This window comes from Varanus komodoensis, unplaced genomic scaffold (assembly GCF_004798865.1).
Source record: "Varanus komodoensis strain SLA01 unplaced genomic scaffold, ASM479886v1 scaffold33, whole genome shotgun sequence".
Taxonomy (NCBI): Eukaryota; Metazoa; Chordata; class Lepidosauria; order Squamata; family Varanidae; genus Varanus; species Varanus komodoensis.
The window spans coordinates 5,423,449-5,445,642 of record NW_025335817.1 but is presented as its reverse complement, the minus strand read 5'-3'; the positions used below and the strand labels follow the sequence as shown (position 1 = coordinate 5,445,642).

Genomic DNA, 22,194 nt, shown 5'->3' with positions numbered 1-22,194 from the left:
GGAAGGTAACGTGAATGAAAGAATGCGGGGCCCTCTCCCCACAGCCAAGAGTAGTAATTTCTTTTGCCTTGATTAGAAATTTGGCTCCAGGCCTCAGGTCTGCATCCTGATTGACTACTCAAGGATAGCAGGAGAGATAGTAACCTTATCAGCCATAAGCAACCTGAGCTCGATACCAAGGTCAGCAATTGCTTTGTTTGGGAGGGCAAAAAAGGGTATCTTCTCTGCTCTTGTTTTGACTTGTCACTCGGGTTGTCTAATCTCAGCCTCCAACCTCGTTATAAAACAAAGCGAATAGTAGAACAGGCATTCTCAGCTTGTGGGACCAACAGAAGGGGCTGCTCGCTCAGGCTGGAGCTCTGCAGAGGTGCCGGACCTTTCCACACTTCAGCCTTCTCCTTTCCAGCTGCAGCCCTCTAGACTGACTTGGACGAGATGATCATGGAAACCTTGAACCCGGTGCAGTACAACATCTCCCGCGTGGTGTCCGACACAATGCCTGCAGCCACCGTGCCCCTCCTGCTCATCGTGGGCTTCCTCTTCCTCGTTTGGACTTACGAAGAAACCTCCTCAATCCCAGGTAAGTTCTTTGGGAAAGCTGTGTCTGAGCAGCCCGATTTTGGGGGAAAGCCTTCTGGGGGAAGGAGCAGTGAGGGGCAAAGGAAGTTTAGCAGTGGCAAGTAGACAGGCTGTGTTGAACTACACGAGGCTGGAACTTTAGCTTTGAATGGCAGATCCAGATAATGTCGATAGAGGAATTGGAAGCACGTCGCGTTGTCAAGGCTTACAAAAGATCTTCCTCCCTTGGTGTCCCCTTATAAACCCATCGCTCCTTTGCCAAGCTACTTGTATAGCCCTGGGTACAGCAGGAATGTCTATGTGCACCAGATGCTGGGAAAAGTGGGCGGGGGGAGGGCTGTTTGTGCAGGATCCTGTCTGCAGTGCGTTGTGCCCTGTGCAGGCAGAATGCTGGGCTAGTGGGAGTCCCAGATTAGCGTTTCTTCCGTTCTTCCTTCTCATTAGACATATGCAGCTTGTTCCTATGTGCATCTTCCCAGGGGACCCTCTGAATTATACGGGATGTGCTTCCAGGTGCACACATATGTTCCAATAACCCCATTAAGCACCATGATTAGGCATGCATGGGACCGCACATGCACGGAGTGACACTAAACCGGGAACATATATTTTGCTATTGCTTGAAATGTTGGCCCTTTTTGCCATGTTTCAGACACACTTTTGCCCAGCCTCTGAAACAGTGGCATTTACATGCCATGAAGGGATCAACTGATAATAGGTAGGCAGCAGAGAGGTGTCATTCCTTAAGGTAATCTCCTTTTCAAATTTCACAGGGAGAATTTAATGCTAGTTAAGAAGGAGGCTTCCCACTGAATTCAGTAGATCTGGGGGTGTTTGGTCTGATAATAACTGTTTAAAGAGCCTCCCTTTTTAATGAATTTGATATTTAATGCGTCCCCATTTGAATTGTCTTGTGCCAGCAATGCAAGTCAAATGCAAGGCAAAAGGCAGAGCAGGATCTCCAGGGAGACTTTCAAGAAATCAGCGTGAATTTCATATTCCTGATGGTTTCACTATAGCAATCCCTGAAAGAATTTCTCCACCTCCACCACCTTCCTAAATTAGGTTGCTGAGATCAAGATTTGTGATTTGTGTCTGGAAAGATTGATGCACAAGGCTCTGTTTCTGAGAGCTAAGCAATTCCTGGGCTGAGCATCTGCTTAGAGGTATGTTGCTCTGCAGCTCCACAGCCTCCGGTGTCTTTTTGCTTGCACCTGGCTCCTTCCCCAGCCTAGGCACCTGTGGATGTTTTGGACTGTACATCCCATGAGCCCAGCCGGCATAGCCAATGGACAAGCATGGTGGGCGCTGTCACCCAAAATAGCTGAGCTGCACCGGATTGGGAGCCAGCCCCACTTGTTGCTTAAGAACAGATTCCAAATTTTAATTCTGGAGGAGATTCTAAAGTTGTTTTGCATGCCTATCTGGTGTGATATAAAATGGGCAACATGGTATGAATGGTGTGATTTTTGTGAGCACCAAGGTTCTCTGAACACCACCTTGGAGTTCAGCAGCGTTTGCCTCAGCTTCCCATGCTCAATTCAGCATCAAATGCATAGAGCTTTTTTATTGTATGCATTTGAAAAATGAACATGTTTCAGACACAAGTCCACATTTGGATATTGTAGGATTTCGGTAGGATTTTTGGCCATTCTTGCTTGCTTCGGGATAGAGAGCATGAATTTGCAAGCATGAGTGACATTCTTGTGCATCCTCTGATTAGATCAATGGAAAACAAAGGGGGCTTGCCCTGCAGGACTTTCCAGATTTGGCTGGTTCTTATGAGAAACAGGTTGCTATGCTGGAATTTCCTCCTCTCTGGATCCCAGCAGATGTGTTGTGGTACAATTGCACTTCCCATAATGGCTGGATATTATAGTCCAGCACATCTGGAAAACAACGGGGGAAGCCTGCATGAAATGGACCTTTGGTCTGATCCAATAGCAAACCATGCTTCCATGTGCTACAAGTATGATCTTATGCACTCAAAGCCAAATAGCGGCATGCCCTCCTTCCCCAACCTGCTAAGTACCAGATTCTTCAAACTATAAAACTGTAACTCCTGGGATTCCTGACCATGGCTCTGCTGACTGGGGCTGATGCCATGTCAAGTTCTAAATATCTGGAAGGCACCAAACTGGAGAAGGTTGATCTACACATATGACAGAGATGTTCAGTGAAATCCTATTGTGAATCATGGGTCACTTTTTCTCCCATTCCATTTTCTCTCCCCCTCCATCTTGCAATGGACTTCCAGAAAAGGAACAGATCACTTTTGTCAGAAGCCTGGACTGATCACCTGCACAGGGTTTGTGAAATAGGCTGTGGGCTGCATGAAATTGGGATGAGGGGGTGCAGGCTGCCCTCTCCTGGACAGATGGTCCTTCTGTCTGATCCATCAGGGATCTTCTAATGTCATTTGGAAGAAAATCCAGGGATGATTCTCTTCCAAAGAACTGCTGATCCACAGTTCTCCAACAATACCTATTTGAATCCATATTTAAATATGTTCATGTCATATACTTCCCACTCCAGAACTGTGAAAAAGTATGAGTGTGTGTTCAGATGCTTATGTAGCTAAACATTTGCATTAAAATCTATATTTTTCTCCTATTTCCTTTCAGGGCCTGGATACTGTATGGGAATTGGGCCCCTTATTTCTCACGGGAGATTCCTCTGGATGGGACTGGGCAGTGCCTGCAATTACTACAACAAGATGTACGGTGAATTCATGAGAGTCTGGATCAGCGGCGAAGAGACCCTCATTATTAGCAAGTAAATCTTTGGTCTCGGTCAAGCAGGGTGGAGGAGGACACCTGGTTCCGTGACTCTCCCCTCTGGTGGGATTATTCTGCACTGGTTCCTAGTGAATGGACTTCAGGGTTGCCAATGACCTTAGGAAAGGCAGTGGTGCCATCGGGACAGGCCCTGGGGGCAGGTGTCCGGAGCCCCACTCAGCAAAATGGATGGATGAATTGATGGCCAGGTTCATGAAGAGGAATTTGGCTTCTAATTAGTGGCTTCTACTCCTGATGGCTCCTGTCTCTGCATGCCAAGGCTGTTGCCCTCGTACTTGGCTTAGGAGACCCTGCAGCAACTCCGTGCCTGCCGTGTGAACAGAATGCTAGATTAGACAAACCATGCATGGCTGTTCCCATGTTCTTACCCACCCTGTCCCACTTTCACAGTAGACATATACCACGTGCTCCTATGTGTGCCCACTAAGAGACCCTCTGAGTTTTATGGGATGTGTCTACATGCAGAATTTAGATGCCAAGGCAAGCAGTCGTGGCAACCACCAGTTTGGACAGGCATTGGCAAAATCCCAGATGACAAACAACAGCCTATGTTATCATTTCTTTCTGGATTAGGTTGTTGAGCAGGAGAGAGCTTGGGCTCAGAATGTACTCGGCGGTTCCCCACACAGACTTTTTGAACTAACCTGGTTGTGTCTGGTGGATCGTGGGGTCCAGACAAGCAGGCGGAGATCCCAGGGGGCTGGATTTGTTTGAGGTCCCTGTTCTGAGGCATGGCAGTTTCTGTCTCCCATGGGAGGTTTTTGTCTTGGCCTGTTTTGCTTTATTTTACTGTGCAGTTGGACAAGAATGTGCAGCTGGGGGGAAAGGTGTCACTGCGGGAAATGCTCGTTTGGGAAGCTGGTTGGGGAACAATTGGATAATGGGAAAATGGGCTGTTTGTTATGCATGCATGTTTGTTCATGATGGGGAACGTCAGAGGTTGCATGCCACCCAAATAATGTCAGTGCGGAATACGCTCAGTTTCCATGCTTAAGGCAAACCGGCAAACCATATTCAAGCAATCTCTTCGGTTGGGCCAAAGCTGCTCTTCCTGCACTCCATCTTTGAGCGGGTAACATTTCATCGCCTCCTTGTAAATGCCCTTTACGTATTCCCGCCCTTGTTCCTTGGGTCTTCCATGCATCCTACAGTCCTTCTGCATGCCATGCAGAAAGCTGGTCACAGTGCAGGTACGCATGTACCAACCACCCACAACTGCATATACTACCAACAGCACATAAGCCATGCTGAACCCGTAACGTGGGTTGCATGGCATGCAAACCTGGCCTACCTTTAGCTCTGTACCACAGAAGCCCTCACCTCGGCATCCCAGGCGTGTTCTGCTAGGAAACATCTGTTCAACGCAACCTCTTGTCTTTCCGAGCTGTGGAGTCCATCGCAACGACATTTCTAAGCTTTTAGCTCCCTCTAAAGGAAATTCGCTGTCATGTTAGTTTAGTTTTCTTCTAAGTAAGGACAGCACAGTAGAAAAAGCAAATAGGAATAAAATCAGTGTCATGCAATACAAATGTTGGTTTTTAAAGCTTATTTGTGGCATCCTGTCAAGAAATATTTTAAAGTGGCCAAGCTGGCCCTGTAATTTAGAGCAAACAAGCAATGCATTTAGCACTCAATTCAATAAAACCCATTATAATATGTTCCAAGGCCGATGGGTGCTGTAGCCCAAACCGTATGGAGGGCAACAAATGGTCCATCACTGACAAAAATATTGCAACCAGCTAATATATTTATTTTTATCAATGTAAAACATTTAATTCTGCCTTTCAGAGAATTTCAGGCAGAAATCAGAGAATGGCAGAATACAATAAACCGGTGGCATACCTAGCATAATGCCTCATACGAGAAGCGCAAATGAAACCCCAGAACAATGCAGAATGCTTATATATTCCAGAAGTGCTGCACCTCAGGTCTGCAGGCCAAATATGACCACCTGCGGTTCCATGTTGGCCCTCTGAGTTGTGTCCAATGTGCTCACCCCGCTTTCCCCCAACAGCAGCCCTAAACTTAGTGGCAGTAAGAAATCTGAGTTATGTGGTGGGTGGGGTATAATTTGGCCTGGCCCTCTGCCTTTGTTCCCACTCCTTGCTTTTGCTCCAACCCTTTCTGAATTTGCCCAGTCCACCCCAGGAGTTCACTTCAGCCCTCCAGCTGATAGAGCTTCCACATTCCTGACAGGCCCTGTGAAATGCCAGAGCAGACAAAATGATCTTAACCTGGTACCCAGGTGCTTATAAAGTACACACAATCGCTTGATGCAGTTCTCTTTCCTTCACTTCCTAGATCTTCAAGTATGTTTCACATCATGAAACACGGACACTACATCTCCAGGTTCGGAAGCAAGCTTGGCCTGCAGTGCATTGGCATGCATGAAAATGGAATCATATTTAATAATAACCCCGCTCTCTGGAAAGAAATTCGGCCCTTTTTTACCAAGGGTAAGTGGCATAACTTTGGTGCTTACTTCCTCGGCATGGAATCTATGTCTGGTTTTGATGGGTGACACAGGACATTTTAAGAATCTATATGAGAGTCTGTAACAATGGCAGATAAAGAGGATAAAGCGAAAGAGCATTCAGAGCTCACCACAAGGGTCGTGGGGAGTAGTTATCGTGCTCCCCCATCTGGGGGCTGCCCTGAGTGGTCAGAATGACATCTGGAAGCAATCCTATCTCTGAGTCTAATGGCTCCTAAATCATTCACAAATTCCGTCCCTCATGCTCAAAGCAGATGATGTTTCCATCTCATATGAATGGTTTGTTCCTGTTGCCGGTCTCTTTGCCCCCATTCAGACAATAATCTTTCTCCTTGCGTGGTGGACTGGGAGTGCCCACTTAGCCCCACCGTCCCACCCCTGAGTCAATAAGCTCTTCAGGAAGGGGTGCAATGTTGTGAGGCTGCCTAGACTGCATGGTTCATGGCAGGTTTTGATCCAGGACCTGACCATGGTCTGGGTCTCCACGCCATGGATTTGATTTTATTTGATTTGATTTGATTTGCCTTCTGGGACATGAGTGTTTTGTGATTGACCAAATGTACCATGGCTTCCATTTTATGAATGGTTAAATCCATCTCGGTAACAGCCATTTTGTGAGAGCACCCACAACGACCCCTCAGAATCCCACTGGACCAAAAAGGTTGATGACCCCAATATAAGATGTTATTCTGTAATAGGTAAAGGAGAAGGGAAATAGAATGAAACTAGTGAATACTGAGCAAAGTCAGTGGTCCTATCACATCTCCTTTGCCCTGGGTGTGCCCTACTCAAAACGAATAGTTACTTTGCAAGACCACTCCCTTTCATTTCAAAATGGGCTTGTTTTGGATGATCCTCGCCAAAGCATCTACTGTTTCAGTGCCAAATGTTGCAGACTATAAGGACATCTGTGAAATTTCAGCCCTGTCAGGTCCAGGCCTTGTGCGGATGATAAAAATTTGCACCGAGTCAACAATTGAACACCTGAACCGGATGCAGGAAATGACCACCAAGCACAGCTACATGGCCAGCCTGAATCTTATGAGGTGCATCATGCTGGACACGTCCAACAAACTGTTCCTTGGGATTCCTCTTGATGGTACTAAACTATTTCTCAGAGGTTGCATGACCATTCCCAAGTGCAGAAAGGAGGGTAGATCTTTTATAGCCAAATAGAACCATCCAAGCAGAAGAGGGAGGGATTAGAAGACCCTGGAGAGCACTCAGGTTTGTGTGCTGCCCCTGGTTTCTTCTCAGAGGCATCACATACAGTTCTACTGTCTTCACTGTACCCATGGCCAGAATGGCCAGATTTGGACACATGATAAACCACACTCAAAGTTTGAGTATGGGTTGAGTGTGAGTTGTCACCGAGCCATGGCGTTTGTTGAATGTGGGTTAGCATGTTATCTGAACACAGCTGAGAAGACAAGCCACAGCCTGTGGACCACAAACAACCCATAGAGAGAACCCATGGTTTATTGATGGGTTGTAACTTGTGGGTTGTTCACCATGACTTGTTATCTCCCGGAGGTTCAAACACCATAAGCCATGTTTCAATAACCATCCATGTCCCAGCAACCCACACTCGACCCCAAATGATCTGAGCAAAGTCCATGTCTGGACACAAGAGGAGGGCTTTTCCAGTACACCTAACTATAAAAATGAGATGCTCAGCACTGAGATTGCCTAAGCATCCAAAATGGGGTGAAAATATCAACCAAAGCTTTTCTGGCAGGAATCTGTGAATGCCACCCCTCAGGTTTAGCATTTTAACTCAGTCGCCTAGTGAATGCAACGTCTCCATGGGGCTTGTGTGCTGATGTTTACTCTTTCTGTGCTCCACAGCAGCTCTGGATGCAATTTTGGTTTTATTTTTCTGCATCTCCTTGTTTGGGCACTTGCATTTGGCACAGGGGTCAAATATGGTCCTCAGACCTCTGGAGGTTGCCCACTTCTGTTTTGCACAATGGCTGCAAGAACAAGACTCAGGGCTGTAGGGAAGCGATGAGGAGGCCAAGCTCCTCCAAACAGAGAGGGAAAATTCCTTTCCAGGTCAGAGAGCTATAGCTACCCTCTTCCGGATTTCATGTTGTCTTGCTCTTTTCCACAAGCATTTTGCATGGTGGAATCTGAGAGCTGAAAGGAACCTCAGAGATCATCTAATCTAACCCTCTGGCAATGCAGGAAATTTATGGCCACAGTATCCCTGCAGTATAATGCGAACACTGCTTGAAAACCACTGATGAGGAGATTGTGCCAGCTTCCAAGGCAGTCTGCTTCACAGATGAAGGATGAACTGTTTCTACCAAGAGGAGATTCCCCCTTATGTTTAGTTAAGGGAATGTTCCCAGACTCGCCTTTTGCTCTGCAATCACCTTACATCCAATAAGGAATTTTCCACGGGGGCAGCAACTGCCATCTGCATTTGTTGCTCACAACAAATCTGTATTTTCCTTATCAGGAAAAGGAATCATTTAGGTGGGGCAAGAGAAACAGAATATGTGCATCATGTCTTTTGATTGTGATAGGGACCCATGGTTGAAAAACACCCCAAATCCCCTTTCTTGTAACTGGAGGTTGGTTTCAGTGCAAAGCAGAACAAATGTCTACTCAAGAGTAAGGCCCATGGAGTTTAATGGGGCTTATTCCCTAGAAGGTGTGAGTAGGAGCAACAGAAAGCCAATGTGCTCCATCAGCTCTGTGAGAGCCCTCAAACTATTTGCCCAGCAATGCAGTGTGAAGCAACCTTCTTTTTCATGCCAGGCTTTTCGCATGTGTAAATTGCCCAGAATCATCCATGCATATTGGCAGAAATCACAGTTTCAAGCAGAGGTTTTTCCTGCCCTCCCAGAGATAGGCATTCCCACCCGGCGATGTGCCACTGAGCTCCCACCCTTCCCGTGCCCTCTTAATTGTCTCTTCTCCAGGGCAGAGGCACCCAACCCCTCCCTGCTTTCCTCCCTGGTGATGTGAGGCTTGGCCCATGTAACTGCAGCTGGTCTCTTTGATTGGCCCAGAGGAGTAAACTGGAAGGGGCATTGTGGGAATTTCTTCCATTGACTCGTCTCTGTCTTGCTCTGCTTCAGAACATGCCATCGTGGTTAAAATTCAGAGCTACTTTGATGCTTGGCAAGCACTGCTGCTGAAACCAGACATCTTCTTTAAGATCTCGTGGTTGTACAAGAAGTACGAGAAATCCGCGTAAGTAGCAGTAGAGACTTATTCCACTCTTATGAGTTATGCTGCCCGCGTGTGGAGTTCCTCTGAGAACTTTAAAGGAGCAGCTGTGATGCTGAAATGAACTGGGAGTCCACGTTCAGCATGTGGCTAGGCACTCAAAGCTTTCAGACAGAAACCTAGGTACCCCACCACCCTGACATTAGAGCTTCCAGCTTGTTTTACTTATTGGGGTTCTATCCCACCTTCATTCTTACAAAGAACTCATAGAAACATAGAAACAGAGTGAGGCAGAAGGGTCCTCCTGGGCCATCTAGTCTGACCCCCGGCACCAGTCCGCTCCACCATGTGCACGTCCAGCCTATCCTTAAACACCCTCACCATTGGGGCTTCAACCACCTCCCATGGAAGCCCATTCCACACCCCAGGGGACCTAACCTAACTCAGAGCGGCTTGCATCCTCCTCCTCCTGCTGCTGCTCTCAATCTCAGCCTCACAACAACAACCCGGAGAGTCTGTGGGCTGAGAGTCTGTGACCGGCCCACATTCACCCAGGCGGCTCCACGGCCCAGCGGGGACTAGGACCCACACCTCCTGAGTCCCAGTCCTGCATTCTTGACCACGTCGCCACACCAGTTGGCAGGTGGAGAAAGCAGGCATGGGCTTCTTCTCTGAACAGGGGCTGGCAAGTATGAAATAGGACTCAGCCACAGAGCTGAACCACACCGTTACATCCTGCCTGCAACCTGGCGTGTTTTGCATAGATTAACCTACAAAAGGCTGCTCTCTGTCTCTCCCCTCTCGCTGTACAAACACGTGAGGTCCCAGCTCCAGCAGACAGTGTGTCAGTCCCTTCCTGTTCGGTTACCCGATTCTGTGAAGCCTCTGCAGCAGGCCTGAGCTTACACGCAGACACGGAAGCACCGCAGGTATTTAGCTCTCCGTTCCTTCTGTTCCAGGAAGGACCTGAAAAAAGTAATTGAACTCTTATTAGAGCAGAAACGACAAAAGCTTTCCAGGATGGAGACACTTGAGGAGCACATGGATTTTGCATCACAGCTGATTTTCGCACAGGTAATTGTTGGTGCAGAAATTCCCCCTCCACCCCCACCCCCACCCCGCTCAAGTTTTCTTGCTTTTTTTGCCCAGATCTGCATCTTGATTCCTCTGGCCCAGTGGTGTTTCCTTTGTCCAGCAATGGCTTCCCAGCAACTCAGGGTCCCCATCATCTCCCACCTGAGCCTTTTACCTGGAGTTCCCAGAGGCTGAATCTGGGGCCTTCTGCAATTCTCTTCAACCAAGCTATGCTCCCCATGTTCTATTACTTTATTTTATTTAGTTGTTTGGAAATTTCCCAATAGCATTATGCTCTCTGGGCAGCCATTACCATAAAAGTACCAACAAGTAACATGAATAAAATGATGCAATTAAAATATAATAAATAAACAGGATAAAATCACATATACATAGTCAAATAAAAGTTAATATGTTAAAACCAGTGCAGAATCATATAAATAGCCCAAGTGGTGCCATAGGTGCACCAGAAGAGAAACGTTTTTGTCAGGCACCTAAAGCTCAGCAAGGCAGGCCCCTGACGAATCTCTGATGATGGAGCATTCCAGAATCCAGGTGCCACCACAAAGAAGGCTCTTCCTCTTACAAACTCTCCCTCAGCCTCCTTAGGAGAGGACCTCCTAGGAAGGCCCCTGTTGATGATCGTAGGCAATGGGCAGGAATATTTGGAGGAAGGCACTCCTAAGATATTGTGGCTTTGTGCCACATTGTGTCACCGGCTTTGTGAGTGTTGCTTCTAGATTTGCTGTACTACCAAGCACATCATGATGCCAAATTGGGCTGATCTGAGTTTGGTTCTGCAGTATTGCTGGCCCCCGGGTTTGGTAGTCACCCTCTGCCTGTTTCCGTTTTCACAGAGCCGCGGGGAACTAACTGGTGAGAATGTAAACCAGTGCGTCCTGGAGATGCTGATCGCTGCTCCTGATACTCTCTCAGTCACAGTATTCTTCATGCTAGTGCTGATTGCAGAACATCCTCAAGTGGAGAAGGCCATGATGAAGGAAATACAGACTGTGATGGGTAAGTGCCCAGTGACAACAGAAGAGAAGATGCTAGGGGCATGTGGTCTAATTTTTGCTTTGGATCCAAGGTACTAGGGATGTGTTTTGCCTTGGCTTTTGGAACGTGTGTGTCTGTACATGTCTTTGAAATCTCACTGATTCCCAAGTCTTACAATTGGCCAGAACTGAACACAGCACGATCTGCTTTCGTGTCCTTAACAGCAGCTTCACACACAGAAATCAGGCTGGGTTGCTGCAGCGCTCCATCTGTGAGACAGTCTTTGAAAACAGCCTGGAAATTTAAATTCCAAAGAGCCATGGTCGCATTGTCTTCCAGCACCCATCATTCAGAGCCTATAATTCCAGTTGATTTAGCGACAGGAAGCTTAAAATTCCAGCCACCTTGGCCAGGTTTCATTAGTGCTCTTTTCATTCTGGGCCTCCCATTTAAGGAGGGCATTAAATTACCCCATGGGGCTGCCGGTGCCTTGCAGTGTAGCACTGAGGTCCAGTGATTCAGTGCTGTGGATGATCCAAAAGGGGGGAAACACATGATATGGCTACCGGGCTGCATCGATGGATTTAGTGTCTGAATGATCCCATGCACAGCGGTATCTGTAAACACGCAAAGCCGATTGGAAGAAGCGTTCCAGCCACTCTAGCTTTTCCTCTGGCATAGTTTTGAATGTACAGCAAGTTTTCAGCATAAAGGAAGAGTCCCATCAAAAGGGACAGGGGAAAAGCAATTAGTTCATCTTTTAATGCACACTTACCTAATGTCACATTTTTGAACCTCTACATGAAGTGAAACTCAATGATCCTTTAAAATGTGCATTTCTCCATGAACTTCTTTAAAAAAAAAAATCCATACAGAAAGGCATGCGTTAGGCAAATTAACAATTTTAAAGGCCTATTAGGAAAATTGTTTATAAAATCTGCACATTAGGTAAAATTGTTGCATGCATTAGGAGAAAAGTACACCCAGATGCTTTTGAATTTGGATACAGACTTAATCAAACCAACAACTTAGTGCTGCAGATGAACTTAACTGAGGATAGGATAAATTCTCTGCATTTAAGATGAAGGGGATTAAGACTGAAAAATGAAAAACAGAGAGAAACGGAAATTGACAGATGCATCCATTCCTACCAACCACTCAATTCTCTCATTTTTCCCTCTGAAGTGTAGTAGAGTCATTAAGTGAGGTAGCCCATTGACTATTCTGTTTCTTAGACATGATCGGCAAGATTAAAAGGTTTTAAGAGGAAAAAAAACTCAATACGTAGCATTTAAGGTTGCAGTTCTGTGCCTGGCAAGCATGATGCACCGGGGCCTCCAGACTCTGAGGTTTACATGCCTGGCACAAGGAATACTGCTAGTGATCTTCTCAGACACTGTACCATGTACTAATTTTTTCTTCTAGACAGCCATTCTCTGCCATCTAGGTGAAGCATCAGGCTGGGCACCAGGAGAAATCAGCATCATTCCCTGGCCCCAGACTCCTCCCCTCCCCAGCTTCTAGCATGCACCCTTTCCCCCTCTGAGGCCTGGTTGCAGTCTTGGGGGGTGCGGGGAGCTGACACAGTCCTTCACCTGCAAGAGGGACAAGGCTGGGGTTTGGCTTTTAGAGTCTCGCCTCCAAGGTTGCATGGTCACAGTCCTGGCTCTCCAAATTATCCTATGACATGGTCTGGGAGGCAGTAGGATTGCATGCTAAATTGTAAAAATTAAAGAAATAAATCTGGCGTTTTAGCACATACCAGATCTGTGCAGAAGTGCCTTTCCAGTATGAACTTCAGTTGCAGGCAATCAGATGCAGCTTTCTTTGCTTACTTCTTAACTGCAGGTGACCGAGATATCCAAAATGGTGACTTGCCGAAGCTAAAAGTGGTTGAGAATTTTATTCTTGAGAGCATGAGGTATCAGCCCGTTGTGGACTTGGTCATGCGTAAGGCCTTGCAAGATGATGTCATTGATGGCTACCCTGTGAAGAAAGGAACCAACATCATTCTCAACATCGGGCGCATGCATAGACTCGAGTTCTTCCCAAAACCAAATGAATTCTCCCTTGACAACTTTGAGAAAAGCGTATGTTCTATGCTCATTGCTCAAGATTGCTTATTGGTTGAAACCTAATTGCTTAAAGTTTAGCTTCAATGTGAAACACATTTGTCTGATCTCAGGAGCAAGTCCTTGTCTGACCCAACCGTGCAGGGCAGAATTGACCACCTGGTGTCCTCAGGACCTAGGGCCCACCTTCGACCTGAACCCCTCTATTTTGGAGACATATTGGCACTGAAATTCCAAATTCCTACCATGCACCAGACCACTTCCTGATGAGCTTTGCTCTGGGGAATTATGAGAATAAATGGATGATGGTTTCCAGTCTGTCCATTGCTCATTATAACAATGTTCCTTCAGCCAGGTTCATGGGGGTGGAGGCATCAATGGAAGAGGTGACCACCAGAGGTTACTATGCTAAATACCCTGTGTCAGTCATCATAGGCTCTGGTTTAGAGAGGGGAAGTGCATAAATTGGGGTTCTGTCTGGAATGTGCTTTGCATTCTTTCTCTGAGGTCTGGTTTTTCCCCACTGGGATACAGAGTACCTGCAGTTTAGCAAATTAGCATGCTCCCCCTTCAGCATGAATTTTAGACATAAAATTAGATGTTCTACTTGAGCTGGATCTCAGGAGGAGCAAAATGCAGGAAAGGGTAAACTAGATGAAGAATAAAGGCATAGGAAGATGAAGGGAAGATCTCTCCCAGTTTTTCATAGGGGTTTTTTTTCATCATTTCATGATGATCCTTACCAAATGCTGCTCAGACTTTCTTTGCTAATGAACATTTCCTAATAATTTCGTGCAGGTCCCCCACCGTTACTTTCAGCCATTTGGATTTGGTCCCCGTGGCTGTGCTGGGAAGTTCATTGCCATGGTCATGATGAAATCAATCCTGGTGACTCTCCTGAAGAGGTGGCACATCCAGACTCTACAAGGCAAAGGCCTTGATGACATTCCGAAAAGCAATGACTTGTCTTTGCATCCAAATGAAACGCAGCCGCTGCTGGAGATCCTCTTCATTCCGAGAAGTAACCTTGGGAAAAGTTGTCACGATGAATAAAACAGCCCACGAAACACCAGAACTTTGATTGCTCGGGCTATCTTATGCCAAGCTGATTGGTTGGACCACCCTAATCAGAATGGATTGGTTGGGCCACCTCAATCAACTGAAAAACTCTCATCCATCCCTGGCGCATCCATTCACTCACTCAGTGAAGTATTTGTTGTTCCAAATAGGTTGTTGATGCTACAACGTTTGATAGAACTCAGGTCCCAGACACAGAGCTGTATTTGAAGTATACACGCAGCTGTTAATAGCAAGTAAATAAACATGTGCAGATTTCTGCACATTTCACATTTCACATGCAGATGTGCAAACCTACAGATTTCTTTACAAAGTTATCCCATTTATGTGGAATTATATAATGGGCATTACATTCTGGCAGAAGTTCTGAAGAACCTGGCATTTCCACAGGTACACAGAGGTGAGCTGGGCCATGCAAGAAACATTTCAGGAGCTGGTTTTCATTTTCATGAAGTTTTATTTTTGCAAGAGTTCATTGGGAAGCAGAAATAACATTTTGGAGCTGGATGGCCTACAGATCAGGCTTTCTTGGAGCCACAGAGCACTATAACTCTGTAGAGCAATACCATAAGAATGTAATCGAAGGCTCATTTAACTGTCCTCATTGGCTATCATGCTAAGTCCTCTGCCTCACTGTGAGTAATGCAAGAAAAAAGCAGAACTGTTTTTTTTTCACTCATGGGGATTTGAGGGAGACGTTCTTCTGGTTTGAAATACTACTTTTCCCCATTCAATTCCCTCCACTACTGCCCTCCATCAGGCCTGAATTCAGAGCTCTCAAGATGCATTACCTCATGCCAGTTAGAACTGCATGAGCACAGCTCTCCTCTTCTCCCTTCCCAGCAGATCAGGATTAAAGGCTTCCAAAATACAGACCTTTAACAAGCGAGGCTGGTTTGGCAATAGAGAGTGAATAATAAAGTGGTTCACAAGTAGCATGTACCAAGTATTGATGCTTGTGATTGGTGGAGTTGGCTCTTGCCCATGGCAGCAGTTGACTTCAAACTGGCTCCCTGTCCTCCTTTTTTCTCCAAAAGGGGTTGGCTCCGCCTTCAGGAAGGTTCATGCTGCTTGTGGGTCAGACAGTGGGAACACCAGACATTACTTAATGGGTCTGCTCATCTGGTTTGATGATGAAACACTGGGTGGATGAACTTACACCCTTCCTCCTCTGACCCTCCTTGTTCAATAGTGTCAGCCCCAAAACCAGAGGTGGCCTGGTTCTCATCAGCCTCTTGGATAATTCTGCTCATTAACTCTGGCATTTTAGGCATGCCTCTTCTTCATCCAGCTCACCTTTAGAAGGCTGTATTTTGAGAGAAATATGGCCAATTGCTACGAAGAATCACCCATATACGTTTGTGCTCAATGACATATGAGGGACAGGGCTGTGGGGAAGAGATATTTTGAACTGGTAACATATATGATATGTGTTGCCAGACTGTCCAAGGAAATCATGTGGCCAAGGTGCAAAAGAAACACTTCCATGATTGCATAAATATCTTATTTATTGCCAGTCAGAACTCAAAATATTCATTGATATTTCATTCATTTTTAGATTGATGTGATTGATGTAATGGTTTTTAAAAGAACAAATTGTTGCAACCATGTATTTCAAACCATTTCTGGATAAGTGACATGCAAACACATTTTTCTGTGCTTTGCAGTAGGCCTAACCTGCAACTGCTGGGAGATCTTGGAGGCAGCAATGTTCAAAGAGGTCTAATATTTACTTAAAAATGAAGTGAGGCAGCAGGGTGCAAAGAGGTATAATATTTATTTAAAAATTAAATGCAGAAGGCATCTCAGCTTTACTGAAAACACACAGAATTCATGTGTAGAAAGGGATAAGGATTAGAAACTTGCTCCTCCTCACCACTGTTTAGTGGTCTAGAGCAAGGCATCAGGCAAAGAAGAGGCTGCAGTAGCAAAAAGAAGCAGCAACTCCAGTGGGATCTTGCCAGTGGCCCCTGCTGGAGCGTGGGCCTTCATCAGACATGCCTACCCATCATGCAACCTGGCTGCCAGTCTCAAAACTATCTTCCCCACCACCACAGCTTCCTCACCCTGTTTTTCCTCCTCCAGATACGAGTTTTCAGGTCACTTTGGATGGTCCCTGCATGCAAAGCATCTTTTCTATGGAAATATGGCACTGAGAAGAGAAAAAAAAAGGCCGAACACTTCTCTGCAAAGCGATCTTTGCCTGATTATCCCTGAAGGTGGCAACTCAGCCCTTCGACCATCCTAGTGAGAAGGGCTTCTCGCATCCTCTCCTAGACTCCCTGTAGCCATTGCTCCATCCTGACAGTCATAGGGAATGCAATCTATGAACTGGGATCAATGCAGACATGCTCATGCCGAACTCTGCATTGATTTCATGGAGATGTAGCTCAGAAGACTGAGGCCCATGGATTTTTCTTTCCCACCAACTCTGCATGCACACGTGTTTGTCTAAATTTTCTTTCTGGCATTAGTTCATGTCTCACCCTAGATCTGAACACTGCGTCGTTGTGATCAATTCCTGTGTGATGTTTGTGGTTTCCTGAATGACACCATTTTGCAGAGCGATTGCATCGCACGGATCAAAGCCGATGGGACAATGTATAAATTATGTGGAATGGCAACTTTGATCTGGTTCCACTGTGTTGCAAAGTGACATAAAAAGACTGTTCAAAATCATTTGTGATTCACTGGTACGTTGATATGAACCATGTCCATTTCAAGGGAGCATGTGATAACCCACTGCGGTAGCTTTTGCAGACTTCCTAGAGGCTATTCAAAGTCTTTGCAGTGATGCATGTCACTCAGGAATGAGTTTTCTGAAAGACTGCATTTTCTCATAGTGGCTTGTCTTGGTTTTGGGATCTTGGGCAGAAGTCTTCTTACTGCCTCACCAGCATCTGACGCTTGTTTGGCAGGAACTCAGGAGAGGACCCCCTTTGCTGATCGCTCCCGGCTCTGGGAACATCATACGATCATGGAGGAAATTAGGTGGCAACCTTCAGCCAGCAAGCAAAACTATTTCTCTTTGGACATTTGGCCTCACAGGTTGATCGGTTATAGGCACTGTTCCATTTGTTCCTAGTTGTTGCTTGGATCAGTTTCATTGATTCTATTGACCAGCTCTGTTTCGATGCTTTACGTGGTTCTGTGGCACTGTATTTTGTCTTTCACCGTTGTTCACCCCTTGGAGCACCATTTGGTGGAAACATGGGAAACACGTTTACAAAACAGACGAACAAAGGAAATAAAAGAAGAGGGAGATCTTTCAATGAAGCCTAGTTCTTTAAAAAAAATTGGGGAGAAAGAAATGCTTTCAAATGCAATGCACCAAAATCATAACAAATATCTTTCTTTTTTCTGGGAAAAACAGAATTCCCACAACTTATTGAATTGATGCAGATGAAATGGTGGGAAAGATATGGAGTTTTGTGAGGGTCCTTTGCCTGCACACATGGATTGCTTTTATTTTAACGCAGTTGTTTTGGGGTGCTTAAAGGCAGCTGCCTCTTTGATGACTTCAGGCAAAAAAAAAAAAAAAACCTCTGCAGCCAAGCAAAAGGAGCTCTCTGCATCACTTGTTGAAGGCCTGTAAGGAGGAGAACGAAGTCTAAAAGTTATATTTCATCACTGCCAGCAGATGGCGCACACAGGAAATCTCTAAATCATCTTTTCTACTAGCAAACCGGTGTAATTAAGGGCCTGCCAGTTTGGAAGCAAAAACGGGGCCAGCCAAAAATAAGATAGCCGTTTCTCCATAGTCATAGGACTTCCCAGGTCTGCAGAAATAGATGATTTAGCAAAGAAAAAGTAATGAAATGAAGTGCAGCTGGAGAATGATATGCCTGCGTCCTGGATTTACAGATGCTTGAGGACTTAAATGATGGTGGGCAACATTCGGTGGGAATGCTATTACTGAGTTTTATGACATTAATATCCCACCTTTCCTCCTCTTGCAATGAACCCAAGGCAGCTCTGTGATGTGCTTAATGGGAGAAGAAGGAACTTCCGCTCTCTTTGCATGAAGTATTTAACCCAGCAATGTACCAAGTTGGGTGGATTAGAGCATCTTCTACATGAGGATTTTTCCCCATGGGTTTTCCTCCTTACTTTTCTATGCGTTCCTAGACATATAGGAATATAAGGCTAGATTAAATAGGAACTAGGCTTCTGTAGCAATTAAGAGTGGCATCCAAGAAAATACTTCATTATCCTTGCAGGCAAAGGGCTGCCCAAATGGCTGGAGGAAGGACAACATCATGACCTGCCAATTGCCGTGAGTGAGGGCTCATGAGTCCATAAAAAATACCTTGTGTAGAGATGCCCAGTGAGGATGTTTCAAGAGGGAGGAAAGGAGGGGAGAAGGACACCTTCTCACTTGCCCACTCGCCACCACTCCTCTTATTGCAACAGGAAACTACTCGCACACAAAGCTGGCAGGCTGGATCTTGTCCCTCTGCCATGCTAGAGTCAGGAGAAGCCGGCCAGGCTACTGGTCTGGCTAATTCCAGGTTGCCCACCTGGATTTGCAGAGGTTTTCCAGAGTCTCAAGGAAAGGTCTTGCCATCACCTGCTTTTGTGGCCACAGCTGAAGAACTCATGGGGAAGAGAGGGGATGAGTGCCCCCCCTGCCCCCTTTCCGCCCCTCCTCCTGACAAGCTTTGGACTGCATGGCTCCTCCCCAGGCCGGCTGCAGCCCAGAATGGAGCTCTCTTCTTTGGGTTCGGGATGCACAACGCTGTTTGCCATACTACCAGCTTTTTTCCTTCCAAGAGCAAACCTGAATAGTTAGGAGCCAGTCATTTTGGAAGCAAGCTGCTCATAGTATTTCTGCAGTACGGTTTCTAAATACCCAGGAGAACTTCCTAGCTAGACAAAAAAAAAAAAAGTAAATTTCATGCATGTATAAAAATAGGCCAACAAGTCCTGGTAAATTTCCAAGTTAAGACAACCTCCGTTCATCAATTACCTTTATTAGGTCAACCAAAAGATCCCAAAAACAGACAAGCTTCCACTAAAAGCGTTTGGTGAGGGAAGGAAAATGTAGGTGAGGGAGGGAATTTCCTTCCTTGCAGGTTCCATAAAAAAGCAAGAGAGAAATTGAAAGCCAATATGCCGTCTTCAAGGCACACAGTAAATCCAACCAGCCAGGGAGCCAAAGTTCAGCATGCAATCATCAAAGCACACAATAAATCTAGCCAGTCAGGGAACCACAGCACACCGGCCAATAAGGCAGCAGAGTGAATGAAGGCAGCCGACGTGGTTCACTTCCATAGCCCGGCTGATGAGAAATGAGACCGTTAAGCTCTGTTGGCATGAATGCCATTGATTGTGATACTAGGTGACTGGCCATCCACTCATTTGGTGCTTTATAAAGTTTACCCATAAATTCTAGGTCACCCTAAAATCTGATTAAATTTTCCTTCAATTGAGTTCCACACTCAGCCACAAATGAAATAAATGACAAAATAAAGTGCATTACTTTGGGCATTAAGGTAGATTAATAAAATTAGTAGTATGCGGTGCACTCTATGAAAATAAAATCATAGAACCAGAAAGGTCAGCTAGTTCAGCCTGCTCAGCTCCAACGCAGTATTGCTTATTTTTCACTCCTCTTAGAAATGAAGCAAGAAAACGCTGCTGACCTCTCCTTTGCTCCAGTGGGCAGGACAGGTGGAAACTAGAGAAGCAGATTTCGGCAAAAATCAAGGAGAAACTTCCTAAAGCCGCAGCTGCTTAAGGTGCAATGGGCTGCCTTGGGAGGTGGTGGGTGTGTTTTGCTGGATGGACTTAAGGGCAGACTGGCCAGCCGGGGGCCTCCTGCACTGGGAAGAGGGTTTGCCTGGGCGACAGACAGTACGACAGGGGGGGCAACCCAGCTAGTCATGGGGCACATCATGTCATACTGTCCCCAGATGCTACACTCCCCTTAAAGGGCCAGGCATGCAGGGCAGGGCAGGGCAGTCAACGGTCCCTCTCTGCCTCTGGACATCCAGGCCGCACCCGACACCTGGGATGCTGTTTCCCTCAGCTTTTGGCTGATCCACCAGCTGCCCCCAGTCTTGCTAAATAGTGCATATTTAGTACCACTTCGGTGGGCAGGGAACAGCGTTCCGTGCTTCGGTGTTTAGTCATGCCGGCCACACGACCACGGAGACCGTCTGCGGACAAGCGCTGGCTCCCTCGGCCAGGAAACGGAGATGAGCACCGCCCCCAGTAGTCAGGCATGACTGGACGTAACGTCAAGGGGAACCCTTTACCTTTATATAAAAGATGTCTGCCCAAAGCAGCTAACCCTGTACATTTAAGCAGGTTGTATTTCAAAAGGTGATAATTAAATATAACGGGGAGAATCAGTAAACATCCAAAAAAAGCACATTTTGTTGCCATCCTGGCTGCATCTGCCTGATCCCAACAAAACATGGTATCTAGAGAAGGGGCAGCATTCAGAGTCTCGCTTTTCTGCTGCGAGGCACCTCCCATCCCTGTTCCCCTTAGATTGGGAGCTTCTTTCCACACACATACGTTTCTGCACATTTTTCTACAATTTGTATATACTTTTCTGCACATGTGTATATGCTTTTCTGCATATTTTGGGCACGTACTTTTGTGTGCATGAGTGTGTTTTGTCAAACTCATCGCAAACTCAGAAACGTATGTCCACAAAAATGGCATTCCAGACCACATGCAGCAATCTTGCATCAGACTTTGAACCGAATGAATTTCTAGTCTGGACTTGCCTCCACACCACTCAGGCCTCATCATGGGGAACTGGCAGATTCAATGGCTGATGGCAACTTCTCCATCAGATCAATGGCGGGCCAGAGAAGCACTTCGTTTAGGGTTTGTCAGCTTAGCTGAGAGCAAGAACAACCAGTGCACTGCATTGCTCTCCCTTTGCTTTCATGACCACCCTTTGCACATTCATTAGTAATCTGTATTCTTGAAAATTCCAAAACATTGACCCTTCCCATCTTTGCTATTCCATGTACAACGCCATGCCGGCACGAACACGACACTAGATAACAATTTTCCTGTTTTGATCATCTTTAATTGAAAACAGCTTTCCTAAACTGTCCAAAACAAAGAACATCACATGCATAAGGGATGCTTTAAGTCTCCAACTCATTAACAAAGACTTGCTTGAGCCTAAATTAGAAATGAAACAAAATGTCCTTCTTTGTTCTTTTAGGATGAGTTCATCCAATAAACTGTTAACAGACCGCAAGTTTCCTTTCTTCTTTCTTAAGCAGAACCAAACTTTTCAGTGCACCAAACTGAAGGGTACGTGAAATGCATGGAAGTATTTCTGGTTCCGACTCCTGGCTGAGTGGATCAGAGGAAGCTGCCCCAGCTGGTCCGCGGACTCTGGGATACAGCAGCCGAGCTCCCAGGGAGCAAGTGCGCATGGAGCGCAAACAGACGTTTGGTGGCAGAGTCCAGTGAGGGAGGCCAAAGGAGAGGTCCCTAACTGTTTTTCCTTTTCTTTTTTCCCCCTTAGTATTTCCCCCTTGGTTTTCTTCCTTGTAACACACTCCCATTTACTGGTTGATCTGTGTTGTTAACCTTCAGGGAAGACAGGAGAAAACACTGGTTGTTACAACAGGCCCAACAAGGCAGAATCGAGCCAGTGTGGCGTGGTTAAGAGCATGGGACTGGGACTCAGAGGATCTGGGTTCTAGTCCCCGCTTTCTTTTTTCCCCCTTAGTATTTCCCCCTTGGTTTTCTTCCTTGTAACACACTCCCATTTACTGGTTGATCTGTGTTGTTAACCTTCAGGGAAGACAGGAGAAAACACTGGTTGTTACAACAGGCCCAACAAGGCAGAATCGAGCCAGTGTGGCGTGGTTAAGAGCATGGGACTGGGACTCAGAGGATCTGGGTTCTAGTCCCCGCTCAGCCATGGAGCCAACTGGGTGAC

At 46.1% G+C, this 22,194-nt stretch overlaps 1 protein-coding gene across 1 annotated transcript; it reads left to right on the top strand.

Moving 5' to 3' along the window:
* Positions 1-435: 435 nt before the first annotated feature.
* Positions 436-14,249, top strand: LOC123027699 (aromatase). The gene is made up of 9 exons (XM_044438817.1): positions 436-580; positions 3,204-3,354; positions 5,679-5,833; positions 6,794-6,970; positions 8,961-9,075; positions 10,011-10,125; positions 10,983-11,145; positions 12,973-13,214; positions 13,995-14,249. Exons 1-9 carry the CDS (start codon positions 436-438, stop codon positions 14,247-14,249), a joined length of 1,518 nt encoding a protein of 505 aa, XP_044294752.1.
* Positions 14,250-22,194: the final 7,945 nt, after the last annotated feature.

Excerpts from the sequence above, each read along its gene's own strand:
- LOC123027699 (XM_044438817.1), top strand. The coding sequence starts at position 436 with ATGATCATGGAAACCTTGAACCCGGTGCAGTACAACATCTCCCGCGTG. Across the intron at positions 3,355-5,678 it reads GAGACCCTCATTATTAGCAA|ATCTTCAAGTATGTTTCACA; the intron begins GTAAATCTTTGG and ends TTCACTTCCTAG. Across the intron at positions 11,146-12,972 it reads GGAAATACAGACTGTGATGG|GTGACCGAGATATCCAAAAT; the intron begins GTAAGTGCCCAG and ends TCTTAACTGCAG.